General features: G+C 40.7%; 1 protein-coding gene across 2 annotated transcripts; it reads right to left on the reverse strand.

Annotated features, from left to right (window-relative positions):
• Window positions 1–1,078: 1,078 nt before the first annotated feature.
• On the reverse strand, window positions 1,079–7,915 carry LOC110991233 (adenosine receptor A2b-like). 2 transcript variants are annotated; one of them, XM_087134948.1, is made up of 2 exons: window positions 7,243–7,915; window positions 1,079–6,955 (listed from the first exon to the last, which is right to left on the reverse strand). In XM_087134948.1, exon 2 carries the CDS (start codon window positions 6,924–6,926, stop codon window positions 5,895–5,897), a length of 1,032 nt encoding a protein of 343 aa, XP_086991074.1. In that variant the 5' UTR covers window positions 6,927–6,955; window positions 7,243–7,915; the 3' UTR covers window positions 1,079–5,894. The 2 variants fall into 2 exon arrangements, with proteins under 2 accessions (XP_086991074.1, XP_022112213.2); XM_022256521.2 differs by having other exon boundaries at window positions 7,239–7,914.
• Between the last annotated feature and the right edge of the window lie 17,835 nt (window positions 7,916–25,750).

The raw sequence follows: 25,750 nt of genomic DNA on the forward strand, positions 1-25,750 counted from the left end.
ACCCGATTAGTACGTTTCGAGTACAGTATTGAATATTTCTGTCTCGATGTTTAGAAAAAAAGATAGACCCAAAGCTTTTCCTTCCGCAGCAGCTCAAGATTTAAAACGGAGGTAAAACGAAATGTGCACCGTTTCTGATGGGCTCAAATAAATGAAAACGCAGATACGTGTAACAGATTCAAGAAAAAGAAATTAGTTGCAGGCAAAGCATGCACAGGGCTAAGGAGGCCTTTTTTTCCACAGAAGAACTGATTCCTCAACGGCTTGCAATTTACGTACAACTTCCATGAACTGTCCAAGGTTCATCCCTATTGAAATTTTAATGTGAATTGCGCTCATTTCGAGCAATCGCTGGGGATCTTTTTCGCTTGAAAACCAAGCACACCAATTTCGTTGCATGGAAAGAATTATCAATAGGCCTACCGAGTTTTGTACGAAGGGGGCGCAACTTGTCCAGCGTAAACAAAACGAAACACGGCACCTAGCAGATTTTTTTGCCTTACGCTCATAAACTTGCCGAGCAATGTCTCAGGTTTGTAGTCTGCGAATCTGGGCCCAAGACAAAACCTGTCATTGAACGAGACTTCAAACGGTGACTCCCATGTCCTTTCTCTCGTCTGCTTGAAAAAACAAAATTCAGTATAACAAAGTAATCCAAGATTGACAATGGAAACAACGGGCCAATTGAGATGATTTATTGAAGGACGTGACGTGCTTGGTGCCTACTGCTGTAAAAATGCAATACAGTTTCACGGTGTACATCAATTACGGCGTATTAAGAGCAGTGGATTTCATTCTTCGCGAGCACAATTACAATTATGCATTGAACATTTTCAGTTCCTATTTGGAACTTAAACCCTGTCTGCAGAGTCCATCTTTTCCTATCATTGCAAATAGAATCCTTGAGGAGACAACCGTGATAACATTATACATCAAACAATTACAGTTGCACCACGAAGTCTGGAGATCCATTACAGTTATTTTTCCCATAGTATTATTATTTTACATCGTGTAATAGAAATCCTTGAATGAAGCAATTCAATACCATGATAAATCAGGCACGGGGAGGGGGTAGGGGTCGAAAAGGGGGGGGTGGGGAAAATGGGGAAAATAATACAAAATTACTAAGGTAAAAGCACCACTGCTATATTGTAAACAACGTATGGCATGTATGGTGTTTCATCTTCATTTCAGCTTGTCCTCAAAAGTGAGACATTAAAAAAAATCTCCAGCCTGACCCCCCCCGTGAAAAAGTTGTGGATCCGCCCCTGTATAACTATTTTATGAAATAGTTTCAATCGCACCCCAGGGTTTCATTCCGTTTGGCTCTTCGGGTTATTCATCAAGAATTACAGTATTTTCTTTTAATAAAAATGAACAAAGAAAATTTTAATTGACTGGAGCGGGATTTGAACCTGCGACCTCTGGAATACCGTACCAGTGCTCTACTAACTGAGCTCTCTAGCCCTATATTGGTAGCTCTTCCCATTCGTCAATATCATATATTGTTATAAAATAGGATCCTTGGAAAAAAATATCAAGATAGCTATACGATATTTTATCGAATAGTCGGTGCCTCACCTTGAAATCTGGAAACCCATTACTGTAATCATTGCCATCATAAAGCGGGAAAGTCTTTGAAAAAAATAACATCAACAATACAACGAGATGTTTTTTTCATTCATGTATTTTTAAAGATGTGATGTGGGCTGAGAAAATTGGATGTGTGAAGGATAACACTAGCATGTTTTATTACAGCAGTGTTGTATAAATGCTCAATACCGATCGGGGATTGGTTGATGCAGTCGCTGACAAATTATATCACCAGACCCAAGGTAAAACAATACTGATTAGCATAGACAGCAGGTTACCTGCGTGCTAGATCTATAGTTCCATTGCACGGTATTTTTTGTGGATGCTGCGCGTCATAAAAAGTTTCCGGTCTCGAGAACTAGTTATATTTCTAGATAATATCCTCATGCGTCATTTTCCCGGACCCCATCAATGGCGTGCCACAGCGATCCACCTTTTCCTGAAAGATACCCGTACCGTTGCGTGAACAATGTGTAATCATGTAATGGATGGATGGAACTTTTGTCAGCGGAGTAGAACGTCGATTATTTCCAGACGACTGAGCTCTCTGCCTCCTCCCAGAATTGTTATACAAATGTTAACGAAGCCTGTAACAAGTCGGTGTTGACATATCAAGAAACGCCTTGTGCTGTCCCTAGGAGTTCTGAACTTAATTGCCTGTCATTTCGGCCATTACACGACAAACATCTGCAGAAGGGAATTGAGATACAGCGTGGCCTCTAATGACTAATGATTAATGGGCTTCAAGATTTTCAAAGTGTTGGAAGAAGTCAAACTGTCAGTAAGCGTGCATATGGTGAATTCGGTTTATCTCCGTTAAATGGTTGTCTATGAAAATCGACAGTGTGTATAAGTACATAAAAGCATCAAAATCAGAGTGCGCAAATCGTAGGGCAAAACAACTGTATTGACCAGTCTACTTCATGCCCACATGAGTGTCTCACCAAAATAATAACTTTATTCTGTGATGTTTTGCAGCGATATTTCACATAATTTACAGCCTGTGTACCTTCAAGTTTGAACTTGGAAAGTCGAGTCGCGGCAGATTTTTACGTATATCTACAGTCGATTAAAAATCTGTATATTAACCAATTAGCAATTCGAGCCACGTCGTCTCTTGCCGTGTCTCCTAATTTCTCCGTGTCTCCAAGGACGACGAAAGTGCAGAAACATTACGTCATCACAAATGTCGGCAGACAAACACTGAGCAACGACACAAGAAACAGCAAGATTGCTAGCAGATGGGAGTGATGAGATTTCGCGTTTTTACAGTGCCACAGTTTATATTACATTAAAATGAATGTCCACTGGGAACAAAGCAAGTGTAGACAGGAATGAACAGTTTTATATTACATTAAAATGAATGTCCACTGGGAACAAAGCAAGCGTAGACAGGAATAAACAGTTTTATATTACATTAAAATGAATGTCCACTGGGAACAAAGCAAGCGCAGATAGGAATAAAAAGCTTTATCACGTTAACAGTGCGCAGTTATCAAACACATCAATGTTGTTCGTTTAAGTGCTGTTGCATTTGACATGAAAAATGACGTTATCAAAGCACACAGCGTATATGGTGATGGACATATACATGTAAGTGCATTTATTAGCGCCCACGTGAACATCCAATTATCATTTTACATTTCAGTGGAGCGTCGATAGATGGGGGGGTGCGGATATGTCAAGCAACGTTTTAAAGCGCATGCAGGATGCCCCCCCCCCCAGCGATCACCACCGATGACGGTTTCTGTAGTAAAGGAAAGTTTGAACAATAACAATAATCGATGACACATTTGAAAAATATGCCTTAAAATATCACTGTACATACTTGAAGACACTGGCTATAATGTATAATGTCGAAATAACCATATCATGGGTTTTGCAGTATTACCAGTAGAATGCACTAAACGTGACTACAGCCCCTTCTGTCACGACTTTCTGTGGAATGGTGAAAAATTCACTGGTACTTCCAAAACAAGCGAGCGCGATTGCCGCATTAAAAAAGTACGACTCTTTGCAGATACCGTAGGGGCTCCGAAGGCCACTCTGCAGCGTGACTTTCAGTCGACTGCATTTGAATATCAACTTTTCATTATTTTTTATTCTTTGTGGTTTTTGTATTATGGTGTTAAAATGATGCAACCTTGATGGGTATATTCAACGGATTAATACAATAATTGTGTAAAGTGGTGTTCTCGAAGTGCTATTCTTTACTATAAGTGGGAATCATGGCGGGTTAACTTAAATCTTTAGGACTACTGTAATTATGTACAGATTTGTACCATTTTATCCATGCTGAAACTGCTATAAAGTTGGAAAAAACAGTAATGTTACTAGGTGTATGTAGTAGATATAATTAAAATTGTTTACTTTGAGTAGTAATTTATTGACATGGTGCAATAAGGTGAACACCACTACAACTTTAATTCTAAAATTTTACAGGTTACAGGCAAACGCATATGGAAGCGTAAAAGTGCCACGGCAAAGATTTTTTTCAAATAAGTCACGGCAAGAAATCGCCATCTCGCCGTGAGGAAATAGAATCCTCAAAACTTCTGCGTGGTTTTGGTCCTTCTACGCTTCTGCAAATGGGAAACTTATGACGCTGAAATGCACTAAACAATTGACAGTTCGCTCGTACAACTGCCAACTAATTAATGTCAGACAAATATTACTTTAAATTCCAAAGTTATCTTTGATTAATGTATACAGTCTACACGGACCTCTTTTTAGGTACTGTGCTTTTTCATTTTCAATTTTTTTTATTTAGGGTGTGAGTTTTGTGTTACTTGACTCAAAACACAGACAGGGAATACTACATAAGACATCATGTTTGTTAATTATTTGCAACTCCATACAAGGTTCGCTGCGTGTGGCCAAAATATAACTAGGTCATTCGACATACCACACATTGGAAGATATTTGTTGACATTACTATGTACAAGTTTATAGTGGGCTCTAATGTCTGAAAAATCATCCATGAATGATTTTGCTGTAACTCTTTCGAGTAATGAATGCGTCAACGCTCAAAAAGCGTAACTAAGCCCAAAGCCCTGCTGCATCATTGTGCTTCTTGCCAAAGAAGAACAGGCAGTTTCATTAAAGTTTGTTTTTAAAGTCCGTTTTTCTTTTGAATCCACTATCATCCGGTGAACTTTCTGTTTCTTCAGTTAACACTACTTCTACATTTACCGTGATGGAATACTTATTATTTGAACGAAGATTTCGTACATTACGTTGAGCGCTATCGATCGATCGTGCATGAAATCTAAATCTTTGCTTCCCTTCCAAATCGATATAGCCCATACATCTTGTGCACAATTTCACAGGCGTAAAAAGGCATTAACATCGGAAACTATTATAGCTAAACTATTAATGAAATACACGTAGTGACGTAAGTACACCTACAGATAGACATCTAACACAAATTGGCAGTTGTTTGAAATATTCTGTAGGCCTGCTTCGTCTTATATTGCCCGCCCCCCCACACACACCCACACCCTCCCACAAAACAGTAACCTGTTTCATTCAGCACCTGTACTATTTCCAGCCTATAGTGCAATGCTCTGCTCCTGTTACGACATCACGACAGAGGAAGTTAATGTGAACCAACAACTTCCTTCGTGTCAGATTGTTTTAGATATTACATATGGATTTTTTTGAAAAGTACATAGTAAATAGCAATTTCTCATTTACTGCCGTGATCGCTAATAATGGGTTTGGAAGCTGGGGTGAGAGTCTTTGGTGTTCTGAATATTGTCTTACATATCGGAGCTTGTGCGTTGACAGTTGGCGGACGCAAGAAGAAGAAGGCGAAGCCATACATCTTGTTCCCAAACGAACAGAAATAACCAACTGGAAAACACACGCTAGCGTGCGCAAAAGACCAATTTCAATTGGATTAGAACACACTGCAATGCAAATTGTATAACACAATGTGGTTTTTACTTATACGAGGTGACAAGAAAGTTCTTCTGTGCAAAAACAACGTTTTTAATATTTATCTAACATTTTAAACTATATTCCCGAAAATAGACCTTATTTATTTTAGTACTTGGGTAAATTGACGCCAAAATTTAATCCCAACAAAGATTTTACGTAATTTTAGTTCTCTCAAAGATCAAAAGATTGTTTGCTGAAAATAAATGTCCCAATCGTGCGAAGCGGATGTGTACAAACGAACGCACCATGTCACGACAGAGGGTCCGCTTGTGGGATAGATAAACTGGACAGACCAGGTCGAAACGACGTGGTTATTACGGATGAGATGAAGGTTATGGTATGAAGGCTTGTTGAGTGGTTCAAGCTGAATGTGTTGCCGTACCACTAGATGGATGGATGGCGATGGCTCCTTGACACCGTCTGCAGAAAACCTTTGACAAAACGTCGCGAAACGGCTGGATTCGTAAGGAGTAGATTAACGGGTTGACGGCGCTGTTCATGTAAGTCATAGTGCTCAAAATTACCCTGGTCTCGAACGTTGGGTAGTAGGTCGGATCGTATATCTGCCTGAGAAGCATGCACGTGGTGGGCACCCAGGCTGCAGTGGTCGTGCCCAGCACCAGGGTGAGCTTCTTGGTGACTTGGAACTCCCGTCTGAGCCACACCTTTCCCCGGGCGCCCTCGTCAGTCTCGGCTCCGGTCGGCCGCTGCTCAGGCTCCGCTTGGAGTTTCTCCCACACCACCAAGAAGATCTTGCCATACATTACGAACATCAACAGGAAAGGCAAGAGGCCGTTCACGATGCAGTAGAACTGGAGATGAGCAATGTTGAAGACATCTTTAAAATTGAAGCACACGAAGGACGGACCCGAGATGCCGTTGACGCCGACGAAAGGCAGAAAGAATGCGGTGAAAAACGTGTAGCTCCAGATGAACACCAATAACACACATGCCCTGAGAGGGGTCATGAACTGGTGCATAGGATGCACTATCTTGAGGTACCGGTCTAGACTGAGGACAAGAAGCGAAAAGACGCTGGCACTGGAGGAGAACATAATGGAACACCAGAGAAGGAGGCAAGCATACTTATTACCAGCTCGGTTGGGATTAAGAGTGATGTCTACTCCTGGTATCATAGCAACGCTTAGCAATCCATCAGCCGCTGCAAGACTTACAACGAACGAGTTCTCCAAAACCTGAAGACGTCTAAATCGAGCCACCAGGACCAGAACTGTGGCGTTAGTGAAGAAGATGATGAAGATCAGCAAGAACTGGGTTGTAATTGAGAACTGGAGCCAGCCGGTGTAATCTGGATACGACGGGGCGACCGCAGTCGGCTCTGCCAAAGTGCAGTTTCCTGCACTGTCGTCGCTGCAATTAGTGTCAGCCATTTCACCCTCCAAGAAATTCACGTTTTAATCTAGGATAAACAAGAAGCGTTTACATTGCAGAAGAACGTTAAAGATGACCAATTAATAGGAGCCCTCAATATTACGTGTTATTTTTTGATATCTTCGACAACAGTTTCAAAGTAATGACTTCGTTTGAAAGAAAAATCATGAAGGGATCATGTTTGATGCGGACTCATCTTTGAGCCCCTGTTCCCTACAATTCTAGGCAGGTTATCAAGCAAAATAAAAACGTCTGTCACAGTTGAAGCATTATGGATGATTTTAAACCGTTAACTATCAAGAAACACTTACCTACAGTTGGAATTACGTTGGATAAAGATGAAAGTTTCAGTGCTGTCCTTAGGCAAATGTTTACTTTTTTCACGTTTTGGACTTGACGGCTTTGGCACGTACAATACCGTACCACCACAATGAACCAATGCAAAATATTGAGAAAGTCATGTAAACTCACTGAAGTTGTCTAGAGAACAAACAAGGGCAGAGGTATTTCGCAAGGTGCATCGGTTTTTGTAACACTTGACTATGTGGAAAATCTCTTCTGATTGGTCGTTGCGTTTTGATCATTACCCCCAGGACCAATGGGATCGATCATCATGCCTGCAGTGGTTTCAAGCCCCCGATATCGACTGAATACTGAGCAAGCGCCGACCAAATGCGAAGAAAAAATTATCATCAACACTATACACATGATGGAATTATTTACGTGGCAGATGCTTTTTCCTTGAACAACCGGGTCACCACAACTGATAATCATGTACGAAATACCATAGCCTATGTTTACATCTCAAATTCTGCCATCCTTAGCGACAATGACTGATGCACAGTCTTGTTGCGTAATAGGGCATGCGTATTCCAAACCTCCTGTCCAAACGACACTCCAAATATCTCCCCATAAGTCAATGCCTGATAACGCCGGTTATACGAAAACTTACTGCGCCGGTACTGTACAACAAATATGTTCCAATATATGTTCCAATAATTGACTGGTTTGCGAAAATCCTACATGTGATATAGATGCTTCATTACAAATACATGTAGGCCTATTCCGTTTCTCTACGGAACCATTTCAAATTGATATTTATCTGTTTATAATTTTCCATATGGATATATGCTTCTGTTGAGAAATAATGTTAATCAGTGAATCGTCTATTTAAATCTTCATCAGTTACGGATCATACGCAGACTTAACATTTTAAAGAATGAGATTTTTTTCTGTCCTTTGGTGTTTTTAAGCGAAAGGCGAGCACTCATCAACATGTGAAGCGGTTGTCAGATTGCCAAGTTGCCTGTTGGTTTTCAGCTTTCGGCTTCGACAAATATTTACAACATAAGTGTACTCTACTGCTAAAAATGTTGCCTGATATGATGTACAAAAAATTAAACCTGCCAACTAGCGCTGCCAAGGATATTACAAGAGTGAAGAAGTTAATCATGTGAGTGATTGGATCAGTCATACGAGTTCTGTGCCCCGGGGAACGATGAATTTATTTGAAAGTGAATGATACAGGAGTGCATTTCTGTGTGGCAACTGATTATCCTCGGCCGAACCCGCAACAATGGTTAATTGCATACACGCAGCCATTGATTAAAGGGCCACTTACGATGTAATTTTTAAGATACGGTCCTTCAAATGCACTTCCAGGTCCCTTCATTTTAACGACGTTTTTTAAATAGCATTTTATAGCTGCCTGTTTCGGATTCATGCTAACGCAAATTTCCAGCACAAAAAGTTGCCTGAATTTGAGTATTTAGCCTTAGTTATTTTCTTTTTTGATGGAATTGTGTAAATGAAATGGCAGTGAGCCACTGAGCAAGCCCTTCTTATCAGCATTTTCAAGGAGCATAGTTGGAGGGAAAAGTTTGAACTGAAAGTATTTTCCACGATGACATCACCACAGCCCTGTCAGATGCCTGGAAAACGGAAATCTGTAATGTATAAAAAGGCGCATGTCACCTTTCAAACCTAAGATTTCAAATATTTCTCATCGGAAATAGAAAGTGGCACAAAAGGTGTAAAGGAAAAAATCCTCGTAGGCCTATGTCCCCTTTAAGCAAATGGCATGGGTATTTCCTTAAATCGGATGTAAATTCATCGTTTCTGAAAAACCTTTTAACTTGCACTCAATTTAACGTGAAATTGAATCATCGGGCTACCAAACATAATGGCAACAATTTAAAATCTGCCAGGAAAGAACTTATACAAATTCACGTTGATTTCTTCATGGAGAGACTGAGCACGTTTCCGCTGATGGAAAAACATTGTGAGCGATGGCTGCTTGTGGTTAAATCTACAGAAATTTTGTACCTTCGACGTAATGAGTGAAGAGCTCAGTCCTTGTCGATAAAAGTTGTATTGTTATTTATTAACAAAAATGTCGAGGCTCCATTAGATAGTTCGGAAGAGAATGAATTAGATACGGAAAAGGCTATGTTTACATCTTTGTACTGATAATGCTTTTGTTACAGTGGAACATTGTAAATGAATGAATTTCCGTTCTTTATCCTGATGGAAATCATGAGCACACCAAAGAACTTCGATTTTTCATCTGCATATGAATCAAGATGACCGGGAGAACGGAGAAGGGGGGATGATTAGGGAAGGTCGATTTAGGGATCCAACGACCCTCGTTCATCTGTTGAAACATTGGACAGCATTGAGCTACCCAGTGCGCAAGTTCCCAATATGCGTAATGGAAACGTATGCGGCTCAGAATTCGCCCTTAACTGTATTATGAAATGTAGCGATCACATAAATAATCATGTGAGGTCTGTCGATGTACACGGCTGGCATTCAACCATTATAGTTCATTATGTTCAAATACCATTCACCATCACAGAGATTTCCATCAGCTGTTGTTCTGCAACGCAATGGAACCCATCTGTGCTTGTCAAGCTAAACACACGAGGCTCAGTACAGGTGCTTTGACTCTCTAACGGCAGCAAGCTGGTAAAAACACGAATCTCAGCCTCGGAGGTCAAACCAGCAAAATTAACAAAACCTGGAAGTACAAACAATCAAAATGAGTAAAGCAAGTAACGTAGTAGTAACAAAGTAGTAACAACTATCGGTCATGGACGTCGCAGCCAGGTTCTTGGGGGTGGATGCGGTTGGGTTGCAAAGCATTTTTTTCAGGCAACGCGTAAACGATACTTCGGAGGTGATCCGTGCTGGCCGCTCCATATATGACACGCACAAAGTTCCACCAACAGCCAGCAATGACCGGATAAAACTTCCACAGTACAACCAAGCAAAGGGGATTCAGAAAAAACGACGTCAAGAACTGAGATGGCCGTCGCAATTGTCTCAAAGGCGTCCATTCCACTATCTATCAGGGTGCATTCCACCAAATGCTTGTATTTCTGCGCGCGAGCTCATTAATATTTTGTGATCCCACGGGGTTTTTGCAATAAGACATGCCATAATCAGGAAGCATCGTAGAAATATTTCTATAAATCTCGAATTTAGGACTGGATATTTCTTTCACAAATAGCCCGAAATTGCGGAACTATTTTGGATAGAGGCGGGCGGTTACATTCAGAAATGAGCGCTTAGTTTTATTGTTATTTTGGGGGTATCTTTCTTCAAAGGGGAATTAAAAAAATTCGGGGCTAACCCCCATGAAATTGAAACGAAAAGTGATCTTCTGGACATAATCTTGAATTTCCAGTGCAAAAAAACGGAGGCCAACCTCTTCACGAGAGTCAACAGGCGGCGCTATTTCGGTCCGATTTTGCACTGTTTTCTATGGGCGCGTATTTGGTGCTGTGCAACCATCACAGCTGACTCCTCCCCAGAGATATTGCATTTTACATCCATACTCCGCATCATGGACTTCCAACAGGTTTGATGTATATACAGTATCAACTTCGTCAGGAACTGGAACTCAACAGGTTCGAGGTGAAAAGTTCAACTACCAATATGTCGAGATGGAGAGCAAATGTCTGATTCGAAGAGAATTACTGAAAAGGTTTGGGGTAATCGTATAGATGCCCGGTACTTTAATTGTTCTTCAACATTTGTTACCGGGTATCCTCTAGAAATGTTCCAATAATGTGAGGCGTAAAAACGTTGGATATTTGAACAAGGGGTGCTTGGAATGCCTTTATTTGCGATCTCCGGCGTTAATGATTCAGCTAATATATTCATGGAGGAAGGACACCGGAGTTACAACTGTGGCACATCAAAGTGCACGATAATCATCGCCGCCCGATCAGACGAATAATAGTAAACCATTAATACCTGATAACTGCCTGTAGCTTAGCCGGAAAAGTGGGGCCAGTAATATCGTAGCAATATTTGTGGTGTTTTCTTTGCAATTAACGACAGCTTATCACAGTGACCAGGAAATAGAAAGAACAAATATCTAACATTAGATTTACTTTTGCCGTCGTGAATAATATTTTTGAAGATTTTGATGTAGGCCTACTTTTCCATTACCCACGCAATGTTTGTAATTTTATTTTGTCACTCCAAAACGTCAGTTTTCAGGGCCTTTGTTCGAATTTGGCTAAGATTGACCAACAAAATGTTATCCACCACAGGACAGTTAAGTTTAACAAAATGCGCTATTTGATCACAAGGAATGATCATGAGATACATTTTTGTATAACTGCCGTAATAAAAATGATTCAAATAAAACACAATATTTTATAAACAACTTGGCCATTTATTCACAAAAAATCGAAAAGAAAGCGTTCGACAAGGGCAATGATTGGACCTGATCACTTAGGGCACATAGACTAATATAAGCAACTGCGCAAGCATTAAATTTGATGTCAGATCATACCAAGCACCAACGATGGCATGAATATTCAACTTCCTATATTGCAGGGCACAACGTTTCAAGCACGCAGATTACCAGCGAAAATTGCGGCGATGGTCATGGCCCGGTACAAAGCTAGCTAAGGGGGCTTCTGGCTGTGAAACAGGTGGTGCGTAGCAAGCATTCACTGCGCTCTGGCTATGGACGTACTGGGTAAGCCAGAAAGCGGCAATTGGCCCAATGTTATCGCCCGTGCAGTTCAAACTCCTGTGTCCTTCCTCCATGATATATTAAAGCTATACACTGTAAAGCTGACGTTTTATGACCATGAAATAGACATGAGCACTGTTTGAATCTGAAGCCTGGTTTCCATATCGACGTGAGAAACGCAGAGAGCAACGCGATCAAGACGCAAACTGCAACGCAGACAAATGGAAACATGTCAAACGGAAGAGTCGCCGCACGCGCAACTATGCGCAAACCAGCCCCAGACGGATCGGCAAAGTTGCCGACTGTCTGCGTTGAGTCGCTGAGTAGGCCTGTACAAACAAACTCGCTGGTATGACGGGCGTGCAACGATGTTTCTCTTGCTTAGTACCACTCATTTTGTCCATTTCCTCCGTCTTACTAAGTCTTGCGTATGCAGCCCCAATTGTCAACAAAATAGCTGACCATTAACAAATTTCATCAAACTGGCGTATCAGTTTAGCTTCAAGAGACAACACTGCCACCAAAAAAGCATTTTTCCCCCGAAAATTTCCGAGTTTGGAACGCCATTTTTTGGTGCAATCGCGCAGCGTCTCTTCCGCGACAGTCTGTGTCTGGACGGCTTGCGAACCGTCTGCGTTAGAAACAACCATATGGAAACCAGGCTTTACATGTGCAATGGTATACCCCTCTTCGTAATCATAGATGGCACGTGAAAATATTTTTCTTTTTCAGTTGACAGAGTATTTTTGTCTATCCGCACTATGTTAATCCCTTTAGGAGTCAACACTATTACGTGTGGAAACACCACACCCAAAATTCAGTGCATTACACGACAGTAAGGCATCGTCAAAACGAATAAAACTGAAAATGGGCAAAAATGGAAAAAAGGACAAAATTTGGCAAGCTGAAAAGGAATATGACAAATGAGCTAACCAGCTCTTAGAAAGGGTAAAATTTAATAAATTCAGAGAAAAATATTGTGTGTGCATTTTAAATGGGACTAAATAACATTACGTAAGAAACTAGTAAATAAACACGTACAATGTAATAAATCACTAAATCGATTAGATTCTCACGAATACGAATGCTGGTTCTGCTATAGCCGAGCAAGGACAACCTGTCGCCTCGCATCAGGTGGGTACGTCACAGCTTACACTCGAGGTCCGGTCTGATGAGAAGGCGTGGCTTGCTGACTTCCACAACGATATTGGTGCCACTTGGTTACTTGTGTGGATGTGCACGGTTTATGTTCATAGCGTCAGAAGATCGTGCCTTTGGAATCTCGGTATTTTTTCCCCCGCAATTATCACAAGATTGCATTTGTAAAAGTACGTCTGAATTGAATAATAAAAGTACTTCTGTTACTTACCAACTTGATCAATTGCAACTGACATGATCATTCAGCCTGCTCACCAAAAGATCGCCCCTTGCTTGGGAATATGCCTTATCCGAATCGAAAGAAATAAGTCCACTGTCATAACAGAGACTGCTTCTTTACCCTCAAGAGGTCGTAACGTCAAAGCACCGATGAATGTGACAATGAGAGACGATTGATACCAACCGAGGACAACAAAGGGGGTTAAACGTATAAATGAAGAGAAGGCAAAACGTCCGTGTTATACTGTTGGGGAAGGTTTTTCGTAAAGACATGTACGGCACACAGTGAGAAAGGCTTGACATTTTTGAAGCCAGGATTGCAGAGACATCGCATGTGACGAAGAACGGCGCCGGGCAGGATACGAGGGATTAAGACTTAACCATAGCCAGATACGCACGAATACGATATTCATGTATGCTTCAGGTAGAAAGGCCATGCACGTCTTGCACAGTTGCAAATTTAAACAACATACAGTGACGAAATAATTAGGCATACAATCTAAATCTCAGGAGATCCTATTGATGCGAACAGTCTCGGGAAACGTTGATGCCTAATTTCCTCATTAGCGACTCCATAGAGTCAGTGATTGACGTAGTTATGAGAGACTAATCGTCTCCAAAGGGACACTGACTATTAGCGAAGAAAATCGTGAAATGCTTAATGCGTTTAATAAATAATTGTGTATTGTGCAGGACTTTACCACACCCAACTAAAAAAATGATAAAGAATGTTGAAATAAAATGCAGAGGCAGCGGTTTCTGGCCAATATGTGGTCCCGGTTGGTGTAACGTCACAGACAGACTGTCATGGACTTGTTGAGCCATCGATTCTTGCTGGGGGGAAGCTATTGTTACAGCGGGAAAGGCAGTAATTTGCAGCCAAGTGAGTTTCTTCTTTGTATATATAATTGAAATCCCCTGACGTGATGCACGTCGACGTTTCCTTTGACTTTCCTCGTGCAGAGTAGCCAAAACTCTTTGAAAACTTCAGATCCATTCATATTAAATACTGGCACTATCACCTTCTTCAAACATGCTGTTGAACCTTTGTGAACAGTTTCAGTCCGACAGTTCAAAACAGTGGCGTCCGGAAATTGGGCACAGATTTAGCATAGTGTTTCCTAACATGGCGCAATTTGAATCAGAAATCCAACGTTAACATTAAAGAATTTCTTTAAAGTTGATAAATTCTGCTTAACGATTATTATGTCCACTCACAAACCCAAAACAAGTTTCAAAGATTTTTTCCACTTAAGTTTTGAGCTCATTTTAAGAATTTATTGTGCACTTCGAGAAGAGTCGGGAAAGCAGACCAAATATAAATTTGTCTGGAACTCTATAGAATACGAAACTGTTAAATCATTTTGCACCACGGAGTGTAGTGCTAACCTAGTCTGGATACTAGACCCGATGATTCTGACGACTCTACGAATCAAAGGTCTGGTATCACCCAATGTCCACGTGACTAAGATTGGAGGAATTTCTCCGGTTTTCCTGAAAAAGCCGAAATATTCCGAAATCGTCCCGTCTATATTCGGCATGTTCGGATGGTACCGATAATGTTCGGTTATTCCCAACCGGGTAGGTAGGTAGGCTAGCTGTTGAACGTAAACTCCCGTATCCTAATGGCGGCTGTTGATCCAACAATATTTGATTTTACACTGAAATCGAAGGTCGCCTTGGCCAAAACCAATGCCAGGCGAAATGCCCACACACATGGGTGCACCAAGGGTGCACCACTGTAATGAAATCGAACACACTCGGGCTCTCAACTTGTGACCCCAGACCCTTGCGTCATACCTATTTATATCCATGGGTGATGCCTGACCTTAGATTTTTCTATCAGGAATCATTAGGGAAAATTTGGGCAGGGAACCAGTACCAATGGAAATAAGGTTGTTGGTTCACGCGCTGGTTCTCACGCTAATGCATTTCACACACATAGTTGTGCGTGTGACGTATTCACTTCGGTATTCTGTAGCGGGTAAACTCAAAATTTACGAACGGGACTGTTGAGAGCTTGATGAAATTTCGCTTCTTGTGACGTTTGAGGTAAAACTAGTTGCCATGATTCGTCTGTCTCAATGCCGAAATTTTTGTAATACTTATTAGGAAGCCTTGATAAGGTCATGAGGAATTTTTGCCCATGTCTCCAAGAAATAGGCCTATTGCTATGCTTTCAAGCGATGCGTAGGATCCTAAACTGCTACAGCAAGGCGTCCAGTTGGTGGCCTCTACCACTCTGACAGCAAAAGAGTAAAAACCTCAATCTCAAAAACAGTGATCGGGCTTGTCGATTAATCCCTTCTGAATGGTGTGAGAGGTAAATTTAGGTGGCGCACAGGGTGATTTTTGTCTCTGTCGTTGAAACATTCACCGTGGTTTCGAATTTGCCATATGAATATGAAACTACACGAGTATTCGTCGCACGTTGCATGAACTTGCATTTGTAGCCGCACATTCCCTGGATTCAACCTAAAAGGAGTATAACAGACACCCCCTGAATATAGGTAGGTCTGATAATCGTCACTGACCGTAACTACACAACACCGGATCAGGGAATCTTAAAAGTCGCCTGTCATTCTATATTCCTCCCTATGCCTCGACAGCTTGTGCTCACTGCATACCGCCAACCACTCCACACCGTCAGGGATCCATGATAACGAGTTCAATTTGCACACTGGCAGCAATGATCATGGCGACTAAGAACCGCCTTTGGAAGAGCCATCACCAACTGGTAATTTTTATTAAGCAAGATGTCCGGAAAGTAACAGCATTCAAAAACAGATATAGGGCCTACCTAATATCAACTCGAAAGGCAAACATTCGAATAAACCTTAACCGTCCTGAATCCCCCAATTATAACATCTAAGTGATTAGAGTTAATGTTTTTTCTAAACTATTGATTCCAGAGACCTCAGTTCTTGAATTCTCATGGGATAAGATTTTCTATAAGCTTGTATTCGATTTTCCCCGATTTGTACTCACTTTTTCATAAAAGTGGAATTTTAGCAAAGAAAAAATGGCTGTGAACGGCATAGGGAAACCAAACAAGTGTTTGTTTTCACAATTAATGTTATCTTCAGCTGAATATTGTCCACTGAAACTTTCGCTAATGAAGCAGTCAGCCCTGCTGTTGTCAAAGTGTGATGGACGCTCCGCCCGTCAGTTAAGGAGGATATAGGAGGCCCAATTCAGACAGCAATCAAGACAGCAAGACACGCTTCACTTGATTTGCCCTGATTTCTCTTGATTTGCCCTGATTTCGTTCAGATGGTCACAAAAGCAAAGGTTCCCCCTGTGAAGTTTGTTTTATATAAAAAAATCTGACAACCATATTATGGCAGCGAGGCCAGCTTCCGCTGTATAGGTTTCAAACGCGAGACGTTTCGCCGAGCAGCCTGAGTACAGGAAAATTGCTTACGTCGCGAGTATGTTATACAACATACATGAATAACCTCCGCCTGACGGACAAGTTGTCAAGACAAAGCATTAAAATTCTGCGAGCCATCTTCATGGAAACATCGCACAACATTGTGAGTTAAACCTTACGCATGGGCAGCACAAGTCTAACCGTTCGGCAAAAATGACAACACTAAACAACTTGTGCTATTCCTTTCTAGATTTTGTGCACGAACCACGCAATTTCAACAATTTGCCATTAAGATAGAAGACTATTTCAAGATTTTGATTGTTACAGGGGAAAGCTCTTGCTGATAAGGCTATAGTTGTCGGGCACTTACGTTTAAATAATGAAGAAAGAGGAGTGGTCGGCCCTCGGAAATAATTCTTTAGTAGGCCTATAAGTCTTCGTGCAAGTGAGAAAGTTGATCTACATCTTGAGATCTACGTGGAATTCTAACCAAACCACGAGGCCTTCTTCTTTAAATTCAGCCATGTAACTCGAAAGAATTCGATTTGGTGGGGGAGAGTCTGAATGCCATTGTAAGATCACCATTTTCCACTTGTTCTCCCGGGCATTTCTTCAGCCTATTCGAACTGTATATTATTATTGTGATCCTGAAATCATGGGGGACAGGTTTGTTTCCGTAAAGATATCAACCATTCTTCCTCTCTTCCATAAGTTCCACAGAATGTCGATTGGTGCGTTCGGTAAACTTTACACCTGTGTAAGTTACTAATAACATGTTACTCATGTTTGACTGAAACGTGTTATTAGCATCATTGTTTTAGTCTTGGTGCAAGACGCTGATTGTTTTGATTCCAATTCATGGCCAAAACACATCTGTTGCAATGGAATAAATAGCCAAAATTCGTCAGCTGACAAATTTCAAAGTTTCGTTCCACAGAGGCCTCGTTGAATAAAACATTCGGGTGTGCCACCATAAGACGGCTGCATGCAAACGCACCCTGCAGAAACCAATATGGATGCCCATGTATACAGACATGACACCGCAGGTTTCAGTATACGCACAATCGTTGGCAAATTTACCCATACGGTTAAACGATACATCCAACGACTATAAAAGCGACACGTCGTATGGACGTAAAACGAGAGAAAAACCACCCGAAGCAAGGACACGCGTGATGAGGAGGGGTAATTATATCTGGTGCCGGGTTTCGCAGTTATTTTCTAATACACCAGAGGGAAACAGAAAAGAGTGACAGCATTGACCTCCATAATAATGGGCACCAGTGGTCTCAGGATATTTGCTCATATGCATCTGCCCTTCAAGGTATACGTACATTGACGTTGACGTGTACTGGTCAATAAACTACCCCCGGCTTTGCCGACAAATAAAACAATTTCGGAAGGGATGTTACGACTCCAAAACCATGATGTTTAGCTTAACACGTCCCGCCCCGCTCCCACGCACGAAACTTATCTCGCTCGTCCCTACATGTGTGTGTGTGCGTTTGTTTACACATTCAAATCGTGGACCTATCACAAAAGGGAAAATAGGGTCCACGGTTGCCGAAGAGTCCACGGTTGGAAAACGTGTACAAAACATATGGGAGGTCTTCCGAAAAAGTTAAAGTATGAACAAAAGAGGAACAATAGGGAGGGTGTTTACACACTTGCATGGGTGTGTGTGTGTGGGGGGGGACTAAGTCCGACCACTGGTGTTTGCATCGCAGGCCTACCATGCCGATGCGCAGGTGGCGTAACACAGTCTCTTCCGATAATTAGTCGCACTTTTTTTGCGATATCGTCGTTCGCAGTTTGCCGTTGACTGCATTGAAAGCTGCGTTACACTCACGATCTCTATCATCTCGCACGTGATTAAGAAAATATGGTAAGCTTCTGTGGGACATTGCACATCGTGAGTATATAATTTTGTCAAAATTCAGGACTATCCGAAAATCGTAAATGTTGACGTGACAGATTTAGGCCTACCGTTAAATATTCACTTTTGCTCACTGGCTGAAAACGTCGAGGTCCAACTTTTAAACGTTATACATGTAGTGGATGATACTTCCCTTTCTGTGGTAACACCTGAGGAACCCAAAAAATTCGACAATAGACCTCTTCACTAATAAATTCATAATTATGCACGCATGCGCACAAATGGCATTGGCGGCAAGAAGGGCGCGGGCCATTGAAAATGTACGGGGATGCGACTTCGATGATCATTTTCTTTCAGGTTTTCTGACTTTGTTTCATTGTTATCTTCAGAGAATCACATTAAATCGTTTTCACTATTAGTTTCTAATCAAAGTGGAATTTTTAGTGCTCTGTAAAAAGATTTTAAAATCGTGAATTTTTCTTGTGCGCACGAGATCGTTGTTTGTTAGTATGCCCTCCATCATAAGTAGTATAAACAACTACATCGTTAGTGTTCTTGGAGCAATCCTTTTTATTTGTAACAACACGTTCGTGATGATGTTCAATTTACCTCCATGGTTCAATGTACTGTACATATACCGGTACTGTACCCATTCGATTCGCTGCTTGTACTCGGGCAATCTGAAGAACCAGATCTGTTTCTCTTTGGAATTTGCACTTTGTCTAGTACAACCCCAAACACAACAACTGGATACCATTTCTGTCGTTATTAATCCAAGCTATGACCAATTTCAATGGTAAGCTGTGTACATATACATGTAACGATATAGTTTATGATAGAAGGGGTCGGGGGCCATACTAAGAAACGACGATCTCGTTCGCACAGGAAAAATTACGATTTTAAAATCTTTTTACAGAGCATTAACAATTCCACTTAAATTAGAAACTAATAGCGAAAATGATTGAATGGGATTTTCTGAAGGAAAAATGAACATAGAGGGAAAACCTGAGAGAAAATGATCATCGAAATCGCACCCCTGTACATTTCCCGCAATTGCCCGATTTCACATCTTAATTGCTGCAAAGGCCATTTGTGCGCATTTACGCGCCCCTAGAAACAGTGCGAAATCGGACCGAAATAGCGCCGCCTGTTGACTCTCGTGAAGAGGTTGGCCTCCGTTTTTTTTCACTGGAAATTCTGGATTATGGCCAGAAGATCACTTTCAATTTCATGGGGGTTAGCGACGAAAATATTTTTATTTGCCTTTGAACGAAGATACCCCCAAAATAGCAGTGGAACTAAGCGCTCATTCTGAATGTAGCCGCCCGCCTCTAGCTCTATCCAAAATAGGTCTGCCATTTAGGGCTTTTAGTGAAAGAAATACCCCGAACTGGAAACTATCAGTCCTAAATTAGGGATTGATAGAAATATTTCCATGATGCCTCCTGATTATGGTCTTTCTTATTGTAAAAATCCCGTGGGATCACAAAATATTAATGAGCTCGCGCGCAGAAATACAACCATTTGGTGGAATGCATCAATTGGGGTAGTGGCTGAACACTGTACACAGGGGGCGCTGTTCATAATCTAGATGTATAAAAAAATCTTACTTGTGGAAAATTCAGATTTTCGTACTATTTTCTCTTGGTAAATTTATTATTCAGAGCTGTGGGTAATAATCCAATAAATGAAAAATAAATAAACAATAAAAATAAACGAATGAATAAATAACTAAATAAAAGTACTAGTCTGTTAAAACCGTTTTTCTACAAACGTAGGGTGCGTTCGCTAGCTTACACGTGTTGTGTAAGCCAACCCCGAGTGTTAATACCCACTCCTTCGAATTTCAACTGCGCAATGATTGGTTTCCGTCGCAATGAATTCGAAATAAGGGTGAATGCAGGAACGGGAACCAGTGTAACTGCATGACAATGAAATTAACACGTGGGTGACGCGCATTCATAAATTCGCGGGCATCGAGAAAGGAGCTTTTCTCTACGCCTCTTTGCTTCCAAAGTAAGTCTGCTGTTCAAAGTGGATGGAATTGAACTGGTTTGACCCACATAGGTAGAAGTGACATAGTCAACTGTTGTAAAGAGTAAACTAAAAAATTATGGTTCGAAACACCAACTTTTTAGCACGAACCGAGCACTTAAATTTCGACTGAGACTCGTTCAATTCTTGTTGGCAAGGTTCGATGGGGTTGAGAGTTCCAAGTAGGCCTACGGACATATCTAATTGTCCCTTGCACTTGCAGTAGTTTACTAGCCATTTAGAAAGTGATATCATGTCTTGAAGAGTCGCATTTAACAGTGAAAATAGTGAAGCGTTTACTGAAAAAAATTATTTGCCAGACCAGTCCATATCAAGCAAGATATGAGACGGAGAGAACCCCCCCTGCTTTGTGTTAGTTATTGTTTCACCGGAATCTGAGGAATTCTTTTCAGACATCTAGGGGGATGTGTTGGGTAACAGTCGTCTAGAGTGTGTATAGCAATTGGACATTTTGGGGGGGAGGGGTACCCCTCGGTCTTATTTCTTCCTGGATATAGACCAGTCTCGTCAGGTTTGTGACAGGATGTCAAGGGATGGAGCTCTTGAAACTTCAAGTTTTCCTCCAAAGTCCTCCAGAAAATCATTAAATGGCTCCTCGACCCTTTATGTAAAACAAGACTTCCTAGGGAAGCAAACGTAATTTTAGGAAGCATGTGACCGCAGATTTTAATTTGTGTTTGATAGGATGCATTTCTTTGACATGTCTGATGTAGACCTGAAAAAAAAATCATGTTTTGTGGCCCATGAAATTGAAGTATACATATCATGGAAATGTATGCATGAAACCAGATATTAATTTTGTCGGGCTCACAGTCATCAGTGGTGCTAGTACAAATACAAAAGCCCAGCCCAGTCCAAAGGTCAGATATGCACTTTCCAGCTTTTCTTCCTCAGGAAATCTTTGTTTACAAAAGGGGTTGAGAAGCCAGTTTTGGGAGGACTTTGGAAGAAAATTTGAAATTTAAACTTTTTTTGCATGCAGTTGGATATTGTAGAGTCGAAAAAGGATTGCGCAAAATTTTGCCGAGTGTCTCAAGGCCTGGAAAGCTACAAAGCTGTGAAATTTAAGATAAAAATGGGATGAAGTGTAAAATCCTGTCCCACAGTCTTTTTTAATTAGAGCTGCCCAGGCTTGGCTAATATGATAAAACAGTTAATCTTTTGATATTTTACAGAGGACCCCTGTACACCTTGATTTGAATCAGCGGGAAGGGCAGGAACAAACACTCACACATACAGCTCACAGGAAGAAGGTAGCAGTGAAGATTCCTGCATACTGAACTGGAAATGAAACAATGGACCTAGAGTGAAAAAAGATAAAGTACATGTATCAATGGACTTGCCTTTCTTTCAAGTTATCCAGGGTTAGCCTGCTGTGTAGAACAAATTGAAGCTATTAAAAGGATGTGCTTTTTCTGAAATACAAGCTAATTGTGCATTCCTTGAACTAGTCACTGTGAACCAATCTAGCATTACCATATACCAAGCTAGTAAACACTAAACAGTATTTCCAGATCATTTCCTTGATGCCATTTAAACAATTAATACAAACATCAACTAACCCCGTTGCAACCATCAATAATAAATAACAACCCTCTTAACCACTACTAAAGTCAAGAATTTTCCGCTTTGTGGAAAATCTGTGAAAATTGCGGATTCGGAGTAGAAAACGGAAAACGCCATTCTCAGTAAAAAAATAAGTAAAAATAAATCTTTTGGATTGTTTCTGCACAATTAATCAAATAAATATGAACCGAAATTGGGAATGACAACTCATTTTCACTGTTTAACTCACTTTCAAAGTAACATTTGGTAGCATTTCCCCTCCTATTTTTCCTTAGCAATATCGCAGAAATCGGTATTGATTTCTTCCGGCTCCGCGCTGCAGAGATCACACAGGTCCCCGTTCCTTACATAGTGCCCAGACGTCTCACGGCTTATGAATATATCAATAGGGACAGGGACCAGTCCAAGATCACAGTGGCATGGTGGGTGTAGGCCCTACATGTATCATTATGCCAAAGATACCTCTAGATGTACGGTAGATGTAGGCCTTCAGTACATATGGTACAGTCACATACAATTTTTGTACACAAAATTTAGAAAGCGGAAGAAAGCAGAATTTGACTTTCAGAAAGCAGAAAATTCTTGACTTTAACCACTACTAACCATGTGACGTACAAATCTCAACTAACCCTCCATTGGGTTCTTTTCAGAACCATACATACTCACAAAAGACATGTACCTGCATGGTGCTACCATGAACCTTTACTTTATATAACCCCCAACCATTAACAAATAACCCTTAGCCATAAACCATAACCCATTACTTGACCAATTACCAATCTCCTGATTAAACCGAGGAGCAGTGATCTGTCAAAATGCTGAAAGACTGTAAAAATTGCTTTCTGCTTAAGTACTTCATTGCGCATGATGTGCTCTTTTGTGTTAAAAAAACCAACATGGCATTTCTTGAACTCATTTGAAATTAAAAATTTGCAGTAAGTTACTAAAAATCTCTGAAAATGCTCCCAAATTGGCAATTTCCATGGTAAAAGTTTTATTCAAGTGCAACTTTGGCTGCCAATGAAAACCGTGCAGGTTCCCTGGATAACTGATGGCATTATCTTCCACAATGAGGGAAATGAACATTAACCTCTGCAGCTGTGGACTTTTTCATCTTGATTTTGACTTTGAGAATGTAAAAAGAGGAGCTTATGGACATGATACAAGCTGCAGTGTGTTGATAAGGAGCCTACAAGTAGATCTCTCAGAGAAAATGAAAGGACAGTTGTGAAGAGTAGACCTCAAGGATTCTGAGGGAGGTATGGGAACGACATCTGTAATTAGTCCTGCAGAAGATGTTCTCATTCAACCTTGAGGAATATCCATACAGGTGAGTATTACTAGTCTACAAAATAATATTCATTATATAAAGCACTTCACCCACACTTTCTGTGTTTTGAGTGGCCTAGAGCTAGTTACATAAGGCATTTACCATTGCTGTCTTGTGTTACACAACCCCAAAGAACCATATACCTCAGTGACAGAAATGCTAATACCACATTTTGCTCACTCTTCCGAGCTACATTTCCTGAAGAGAATAAGTGCTGGTAAATTTTCAACTAATTTCTCTTTTAAATAAACACATTTTAACCCCAACCCCTAGGGTGTATGTAAAATTGTATTGAAATTGGAGGATTTGGGACTTTTAGGGTTAATAAATGAAAATAATAGGTCAAAGCTTAAATCAATCAGAATCTGTGGTGGAGGTAATGTAAAGCAAATATTGACTGCTTCATGTGGAGCAGTATCCTAAGGTGATCAAGTGTCATTTCCCAAACTGTAGTGGTCAGTATTTAATGAACAAAATAAAATGTTAAAAAACCAAAGACATGGTTTTATTAGTGTAATGACTGGCCATCTATTAAGGAGGTCCGCTTAAATTATTAGTTTATTAGTTTTATTAGACGGGCAGGAAGAGTCCAAATGTAACATGTCAACTTTGGGGGTTCAAATATCTAGGTTTGATTACAGTTAATTACAATTCAAATCCTTTATTCCTAAAATTCCTATAATTCCCCAAAATCCCTAAAATTACCCTGAATGCCAGGCCGGTGTGCGACCGTGGACTTGGCCTTCCAGACAGCACCTAATAATGAACAGTGTGTGGAGTAAAGAGCGAAACCCTAGTGTAAATCTTACGAGTCGCTACACAAACAGCCTAAGTGCAATGTGTAGTGAACAATATCACATGTACACTTCACGTGAAACTTTTACAATCAAGACGGTGAATTTTCACTCCAAAATCACTCATTCCGCATTCTGCTATGAATCCAATAATCATCAAGTCGGGTCACATACTGGTGAAAGGTGAAAAGACTGCAAATCAGCTATTACAATGCAAAAAGCTAGTTTTCATGGCAACAGGTTAATCCTAAGATGCTCACTCTGTGGTGCCCACACTGGAAAGGATTATAATTATTACTCGCACGCCCACCGCACTTCCTTCACGGGAATTTGTTATACATTTCTAACAGGCTGGGCGGCGTGCCAAATAAACTATGGTGCCCCCTAAAACACGCTTCCCTACATGAGACTTTTTGCAACCTAATTTCTATTCATGCAGTGTGTGTGCAGCAACTGCCTTAAGTCTAATGTCTGGTGCTAAATATTTTACCCCCAAAGATGTTACGAGAACTTGACAAAAATTGACAGAAAAAGAGTTCTACAATTCTGTACCTAGATATCTCGCTGTATTTTTCCTTGTTAACGTTGACATGTGCTTTAAGCACTCACAATGTGCCCTATGCTTGCTTGGATCAAACATTGTCCTTGTACTGTTGAGATGGTGTTTAACAAATACTTTCCTTGATTTCTGAAGTGGGCAAATTTCTTCATAAAGTAAAAATTTCTTTTCTATAGAAACCACACTACTGTGACGGGAGAGCTGAAACACTGGAGATGAAGAAAAGGAAAGTTTGGTGCAGAGTAAGTTATCCCCCCAAAACCTTGTTTACCAAATACATTTTAGAGATTTTCCAAGTGGGTTAGTTTTCTTTCTCATTTGTCTCTGATAAAGTAAAAGGATTTCTTTCATTTTCATAGGAACCACAGTCTACTATGATGATTGGGCTGAAACATTGGAGATGAAGAAATGAAAGCTTGGAAACAAGGTAAGTTATCACCCAACTTAATTCAACCGTCAAACTGTTTGTCTATTTTTACTCTTCAAATTTCTCATTGTTTGATTAATTTTGCTTGATTTTGTTTCAGCATCTACTCAGAAGGGGTGACCATCCATGTATAGGCCGGGGGACAAGATTGCATGTTCATTAAGGTGAGGTAACCATTTTTTGCAGCTGTGAACATGCACAAGACCCCCAGATCACAGGATTCATCTGATTTAGCTGAGGGAATTGTTGATGAAACTCATACCACTGGAGAGGCATCATCCCAGATAGAGGCCAGGGAATTCACGACTTGCATATTCATAAGGTGAGGTAACCACCAAAAAGCCTGTTTTACAAGTACGTCCTTGATTTCCTAAATGGGTACGTTTCTTTTTAATAAATGTCTGATAAAGTAAAAGGAATTCTTTTCGTATCAACAGGAACCACACTATACTATGATGAGTGAGCTGAAACAG

The sequence above is a fragment of the Acanthaster planci genome, linkage group LG03, assembly GCF_054643075.1.
Source record: "Acanthaster planci isolate LZ-2023a linkage group LG03, COTS_SCS, whole genome shotgun sequence".
Lineage (NCBI taxonomy): Eukaryota > Metazoa > Echinodermata > Asteroidea > Valvatida > Acanthasteridae > Acanthaster > Acanthaster planci.